Consider the following 7,807-nt stretch of genomic DNA (forward strand, 5'->3'; position numbering starts at 1 on the left):
CCTGACTGCACTGATTGGGAGAAAAATTCTCCCAATCATTTTGATGTAATCATTTAAAAAAAATTTAAATAAATAAAATATTTATTTAAAAATGAAAAAAAAAATTATTAAAAAAAATTACGTTTTAATTGTTGAATTTTTTAAATTTAAAACGTTTGAATTAGTTAATTTTTATAACATTCTACAAAAATAAATTTATAAAATACTACAAAATAATTATATTAACAAATATTCAAATATAATTTATACTTCATAACAATAACATATTTAATAAACTAAAAATTACAAATTAAAAAAGATTACTACATCAGATAATAATGTACAAAGTACAAAAAAGAAATCACCTAGGAGTCCTATCGTCATATCTGCTAGTGACCGGGAGGTTCGAGCGCAAGTTGTTTCTGTTACGGTTCGCCCGACGGCCTGTACTGATGGTGAGGTAACGTCGACCTGGGCGACCATCACCATCTCCCTCTCCTGCATCGGCGTCCTCGTCGTCGGCTCCGTCGTCACCCTGCTGGTCCTGGGGAATGGCCGTACTCGTCGTTGCTGGTGGCGGGGTAACAAATTCTTCTTGTTGGCGGAACATCATCGCCTCCATGCTGTCTAGACCTAACCAACTGCTACCATATGACAGAAAGTCTGTAGTCCCAGGTGTCTCTGGAAGTCCCTGTGAAGCTGGAAAGTCCTGTGTACCCTGTGTAGGCTGATCCCACTGCACCTGAAAAGGAGGCATCGTAGGTGGTACATAAGCAGGCGGCGGTGGAACAAAATGCGAAGAAGGTCCTGGTGGCACTGGATATGAACACGACCCCTGAAAATAGTGATGTGCCGAATCCCCGTAAAACTGGCCAGATGAAGAAGGAAGACCCGATGAAAAGGGTGGCGGTGCAGAGCTGGACCCCGCGTAATAGTAATGCCCTCTGAAAGGATGAAAAACCACTGGGGGAGGCATAGGATCGGTCGGACGCTGAGGTGGTGCAGGGGGGTGACGCCGCTCTCGCCGTCGATGTCGCAGTGTAGTCGGATCTATCGGCGCGTCAGGTATGACTGGTAGTCGATGCGGCGGTATAGAAGGCTCGATAGGGGGCGATGTAACATCACGGCGGTCCTCTCTAGTGCCTCTCTGTGTGCTGGCTGCGAACCGCCGAAGCTCAGTGTCAACAGGAGCATCCCTACGTACACGCTCCACAAAATCGGCCTGCAAATAAAGATATAATACGTTAAAAAAGGTAGGAAATTAACCCACAATTTATTGATTAATTAATTGAAAAACATATAATTTAAAAAAATACCTGTGCTCCGAGCTCAGCGCCCTGTCGTGTGATCCAGCGACGCGTGACATACCGAAACCAATCCATATACTCGGAATGATAATGAGGTGGGTCCTGGAGGGGCTGTCCTGAAATTACAAACCGGAGCCTGTCGTCCCACACACGAATGTAGTGAGAGTGTGTCTGCATCCAAGATGAGCTGCTCTTCAGGGTAATGGTGTGTAGTGAGTGGTCCTGAAGTGGGGCGTCTGGAATACCCTGTTGCAATCCGAACTGCTGCAGAACTCTGTCTGCCTGGTGCCACTCCACAATATGAAAATAGATAAGTGGAACCGTGGCCCGCCAAAAAGCGCGCCCATCCAAACAATACACTGGGAGAGTGTCCAGCATATCATCAGTGTACGACTGCCAGATAAACTGCATGTATAAAATATAAGATATTTAGTATTAAAACATTCTCACAATGAGCTATTTGACATACGAGATAATAAAACCGAAACATAATTTCTTACATCTTCGTAGCGAGACGTGTCAAGCCGAACACGGATGTCAGGCAGCGACTGTCGGGCCGCACGGCTGGCGTTTCTCCGGCCTCCCCATCTGTTATTCAAGAACAACAACACATTATTAACAGTCAAATTTTAAAAAATAGAATAAAATTAAAAAATAGTAAACAACAGTAAAACACACCTGTCGCCCAGTGGTAGATGTGGTGAAATAGTGGGATCGGCAAGAGCGGGAGCAATAACTCTAAGTCGGTCCAATGCCCACAACTGCAGTATCCACAACGCCCCGCCCATGTTGCGGCGGTTTGCAGACCGCAACGAACATGAGCAAAGCTCGTGATATAAGTAAGCCAGTGTCGCCGATCCCCAGCTGTAGGTCCGAACTGCCGCCAAGTCCTCTAAAAGTGGAAGAATCCGTAACGAAGTCTTTCCACTACCGAGGTCAGTGAAGCACAATCCTGTGACAGCAAGCAAGAGATACGCCCGTGTGTACCGATGGACAAGCTCGTCAGTCGCCTGGTCTGGTAATGCACTGAAGTCGGGGAAACTCTCTAGGATCCAAGAAGTCCGGACTGTGGAATTTGCAGGCTTTTTAGGATATCTGCACGCAGGAATCCCCAAAACCCTCTCTGCCACTGCAGCCCAATCATGTACAATACATCCTGTAACAGCATGACCGTCTACTGGTAGTCCGGTCTGAATGGCCACGTCCTGTAGTGTAACCGTGCACTCTCCGCCGGGTAAGTGAAAAGTGTGGGTCTCCGGCCTCCACCTCTCCACAAGGGCTGTGATCAGCTGCATGTCGACGCTGTAGTGACGCATAGCAAAACAGCCTGCAAATCCAGTAGGCTCGATCATCGACCGAATACGGTGGTCCAACCTAGCGAACGGCAGAACAGCGCTCCTTCTAGTCGTACAGCTAGTGCGAGACAGAAATCCCTCGTCAGACCCCTGAATAAAATAAACATTAAGTTAGTTTAAAAATTTAATTAAGTTGCAAACGTAACTGTTGAAAAAAAATAAGATGCAAACGTAAGTTACCGTGCCATCCCAGACATCCTGAGAGATATGGTCATGCTGTAAAAAAAGTAGCGCCGGTCTTTCAGGACCCGGCTGCATGTGATCGTGAGCAGCTGCCATGGCTGCAATTAAATCATAATAATATCAAACAATTGTTCACAAATAATATCAAACAATTAATTAAAAATAACTGCATCAATTAAACCGTCAAGTAAAAGTGTTACAAGAGTTTGTTATTTAAACTAAATAACTAAACAAACGCAAAATAGAATGAGCTGCCAGATTTTCAATTTTAATAGCACACAAATGGAATTACAACATCCTTAGTACATGATAAATGGAAACAGAAATTCTCACATCACTGAACTCTAAAAGGACATGAACTAAGATTATGACCATATGTAAGACATCTTCTACAGTAGTTTCTATTCCGCCTGTCCCTAAATGTCTGGTCCATTTCATTCCTACGCCTACTCTCAACCGGCCTACCCTTCTTTCTCATCCACTGTCTGTTAGGAACAAATGGAATTTCAGTGGAATTGATCCAACGCTTTCGATTCCATAAGGGTTCAAATGAAACAGAGCTCCACGCTAAGATTCCATACTCGCATTTGTAATACCATGAAATGTAGTCACGATAGTTCTCTCCGTATTGCTTGCAGGCAGCTATCGCATGTGAGCACGGAATTTTCCACTGTTGAAATTTTCCACAGGTGCATGTCCCGTCCAGTAGACGAACTTGCTGTGTATTGCCACCCTTTTGTCTTACATTGTCGCACTAGGTCAAGACATTGAATACCTTCTGTGCCACGTTGAACTGTGAAGCCGTATGAGTCTTTGACTTATTTTCCCAAGTCTCAATTCTGTGTGCACAGACTGGAGTCCACATGAAACCGGATGCCAACCACATTTTGTAGTCGTTACGGAGTTGACCTTGTTAAATATTGCTTCCAACATGGCTGTGATAGGGAGCCCCCGAATGTTCTTTAACATCGCGTTGACCGACTCAGCGTAGTTTGTTGTCATCACACCATGCCGCATTCCAGACGTGTCGCCACTCATGCTCCATTTTGTAACATCAAGGCGGTCAAGATACACATAACCCTCAGGTGAATCCGCCTCTATCAATGACATGTACCGATCTCTTTTATGCTCTTGGTATGCGCGTCCTACACGTCGATTAAACCGTCAATATTTTCCCATCAACCAAAAATTTATGTATTATATTAACTAACAAGAAAATTACCAGCTTTTTCAGCAAGCTTTTTGAGATATTTTTTCTTGAAGGCGTTGTGGAAGTTGCTCACTAGGTGTCTAATACACCACTTGTGGGTATCACCCGCCCACTCAGGCCCCTCCATGGCACTCATAATACCGGAGCCGCGATCAGATATGATACACACCTTTCGCTCACCCAAAACATACCTCTTCAACATCCTCATGAAATACCTCCAGGATGCGGCAGTTTCCGACTTCACAATGGCAAAAGCTATCGGCATGATGTGATTGTTCCCTTCAATTGCAGAAGCAATCAGCAAAGTCATTTCGTATTTTCCATATGTGTGGGTGCCGTCGATGTACACCACAGGCTTGCAATGCTGAAAACCCTTCACCACTGGCTCGTAAGTCCAAAACATATGCTTGAAAGTTCTGAATTGTGGATTGTTTTCAATTGGTGTACCTGTGCATACACCGTTATTAGTAATTATTAAATCGAACATATTTTTAATACTCGAAATTTTTAAAAAAATTACCGGTAGCATGCCAGACTGTCCTGGGATTAGCAACGGTGACATTCGTCATAAAATTGCAAATCTCCTTAAAAGAGTCGTCCCATTGTCCGAACCTGTTTGCAATGGCCTTTTCCTTGGCATACCAAGTTTTTTTTGTATCCAGGCCTAACTCGCAGTTTTTGAAAAATGCCCTCTTGAAGCGTTTTAATCCTAATGTCACGTTGCAGATGCAATTGCGTGTCGATGTGTTCAGCTATCTGTCGCGCTCTTAAATTGCGATGGTCTTGGTTCATTGATTGGCCGCTGCATTGGTGGGGGCCGTTATATCTTGTTATTATCCAGTCCGACCCGCCTTTTAAAAGCGACGCACGCAACCTCCAATTGCAAGTGTCATTGTTCCCACACACAAGAACTATTGTTTTACCAGTTGTTACATTGCTCTTGTATTCTTTATTAGCTGCAATGTGATAACTCGCCGCGCATGTCTGGACAACATACCTCGAACTAAAAACCATCCCCAATTCAAACTCTTTGCCTGCTTCCCATATTGCATTTTCTTTAGGCCACAGATTCATATTGACACACATGTCGTCAACATTCTAATGTGTGTACTCATGAGGAAGGCGCGACTCAAAATGATCTGTATTTTGTTCCGACCCACCACCGACATTCTCACCATGGGTGCCATCTTCATTGTCACCATCGATGTCATCATCATCATCATCATCATCCTCGTTGTCATCAACAACGGCCCCGTAGAAGTGTTCTTCTTCCTCGTCTTCATCACTAAAATCATCACCATCGTCTACATCCGCACAGTCGTCTACATTCGCACAGTCGTCTACATCCGCACAGTCGTCTACATCTGCACGTACTTGAGATAACGGATTGTACACAATATAAAACTCAAGTACCCTCATTTGTGGCGTCCGCGAAACATTACGCCACATTGCTTCCATGTGAACATCTGTCTCCATAGGAAAACCATCATATTTTTGAAATCTTCCATGTTCATCGAACCGAGGCACTCTTAGATAAATCTTCACTATCTCGTCAGCATCGTTCAGCCCAATTACCCTTCTAATTGCGACTTGTAGTTGTGCAAAATTCACTACACTCGTCAGCTCAACCAGTTCTGATTTACCGGAAACATAATCAACTCCACCCGGAGTCGATAATATTGTACCATCCCAATAAATTTTTAGGGCTGGCAGCTCATTTGTCGTCATTACTACATTAAAAAAATATAATTTTAACTACATTTTAATATTTTCACTAATTCCTACATTAAATGTAAATTCAAATTTTTTACATTAAATGTAAATTCCGAATCTATTTATATAATATAAAACATAAATTTTAATATTTTCACTAATTTCAACCTAATTTAAAAATATTTTAAAAATTTCATATATTCGATTTTTTAATTTTAATATACTCTATTCGTTTCTATAAATTTTATACACATTATTCTAATTTCATTTACACATAAATCTAATTTATTTTATAATACATATTTTTTAAAATTTTGAACTAAATCTAACTATAATATTAACTAACTACATTTCAAACATTATTTTAATCTAATTACATTTACACATTAATCTAATTAAATTTACACATTAATCTAATTTATTTTATAATACATATTTTTTAGAATTTTTAACTAATCTAACTATAATATTAACTAACTACATTTGAAATATTATTTTAATCTAAGTAAACATCATTTAAATCTAACTATATTCAATAAAATACATATTTTTTAGAATTTTAAACTAAATCTAACTATAATATTAACTAACTACATTTGAAATATTATTTTAATCTAAGTAAACATCATTTAAATCTAACTATATTCAATAATTAAAAATTAATATATCTATAAATTTTAAAGACTCACCCGATAATTCCGCGCCAAAAAATAATATTCCGCGCCGAAAAATAATATTCCGCGCCGAAAAATAATATCCGCCACGCAAAATAATATCCGCCACGAAAAATAATATCACTTTCCGAATATAGGCTCCGTAAAATTTTCTCCAAAATAATATCCCCTCTAACTCTCTAACTCTCTAACTCTCTCTCTCTCTAACTATTCTCTCTCTCTCTCTCTCTAACCTATTTCTTCAAATGTTGTGTTGCATGTTAAGGGGGAATGATTTCCCCCTTATATAGTGGTGTAGACCGCGGAAATGTTCCGCGGTCTACAACCACTCTGGTCAAGGGAATTTATTCTCTGTCAGAGGGAATAAATTCCCTCTGTAAACCGCGGAAAGCTTCTAGCCCTCGTATTAGAAGATCATCTCACCTTGTGGTCGACATTCCATTCCCCATCCAAAGGGATGGGATTTTCCTTCTTTGATGAGCCACGTGTGCAGACCGCGGAACACTTCCGCGGTTTACAACAAACCGCTTAAGTGTTCCGCGGTCTGTATGGCACAAATAAGGAAAAATAGTTAATCTCAGGCTAATTTTAGAAAATTTTTTAATTTTGTAAATAAAAACGTCATTAACCCACTTTTATTTCATGTCAACTAAATTTCTTTTATGTGTTTATGCTGCCAGTTATTTAACTTTGGGTTAATTCCATAAAAAATTACGAACTTTACACGAAGTTTTATTTTAATCACGACGTTTAAAAGTTGGTATATAAAACCATGACCTTTTATTTTTTTTCAAACCTATCATCGATTATTTTCCGTTGTATTTTTACCTTTCATTTTTTTTTCAAATCAGTCGGATTCCGGTTACCACGTCAGCAAAAATACACTGAAAATCAATTTGGTGATAGATTTGAAAAAAAATGAAAGTTCATGATTTTATATGACAATTTTTAAAAGTCGTGATTAAAATGAAATTTCGTGTAAAGGTCATGATTTTTTTTTATGGAATTAACCCTTTAATTTTTAAAACATTAGCTAATGCTCATTCATTTTAGTTATAAATTTTGGGCAAAATTCATCCTAAGACCCCTCTATTTTACCATTTTGACTCGAGAAGCCCTACCCCAAAGTTCGTCACGGCCGAGTCCTTTTACTTTCAAAAATCGCATTTTTGATTTGATTTACTTTCAAAGTTCGTCACGGCCGAGTCATTTTTTTAATTCACTCTCCGTTAAGTGAGACTAGAAAAAAATGCGATAAATTAAACCACAAAAAATGACATGGCAATTTTATTTTTTTAATAAGTAATGACATGGTAATTTTACATCTGACTATACATCTTCTTCTTTCTTCCAATGCTAGACACTCATACCCAAATAACAAAAATG

At 39.8% G+C, this 7,807-nt stretch overlaps 1 protein-coding gene across 1 annotated transcript; it reads right to left on the reverse strand.

Moving 5' to 3' along the window:
* Positions 1-216: 216 nt before the first annotated feature.
* On the reverse strand, positions 217-6,511 carry LOC126681634 (serine/threonine-protein phosphatase 7 long form homolog). Its single transcript, XM_050377180.2, has 6 exons — positions 6,437-6,511; positions 2,822-2,922; positions 1,965-2,731; positions 1,787-1,874; positions 1,296-1,691; positions 217-1,201 (listed from the first exon to the last, which is right to left on the reverse strand). Exons 2-6 carry the CDS (start codon positions 2,918-2,920, stop codon positions 341-343), a joined length of 2,211 nt encoding a protein of 736 aa, XP_050233137.1. The 5' UTR covers positions 2,921-2,922; positions 6,437-6,511; the 3' UTR covers positions 217-340.
* Positions 6,512-7,807: the final 1,296 nt, after the last annotated feature.

This window comes from Mercurialis annua, linkage group LG5 (assembly GCF_937616625.2).
Source record: "Mercurialis annua linkage group LG5, ddMerAnnu1.2, whole genome shotgun sequence".
NCBI lineage: Eukaryota > Viridiplantae > Streptophyta > Magnoliopsida > Malpighiales > Euphorbiaceae > Mercurialis > Mercurialis annua.

Bases quoted from the DNA above. Each gene is read 5' to 3' on its own strand.
- LOC126681634 (XM_050377180.2), bottom strand. From the start codon at position 2,920: ATGGCAGCTGCTCACGATCACATGCAGCCGGGTCCTGAAAGACCGGCG. The intron at 2,732-2,821 runs GTAACTTACGTT...TATTTTATTCAG, and splicing joins AGGATGTCTGGGATGGCACG to GGGTCTGACGAGGGATTTCT. The intron at 1,875-1,964 runs GTGTGTTTTACT...CTTGAATAACAG, and splicing joins CATCTACCACTGGGCGACAG to ATGGGGAGGCCGGAGAAACG.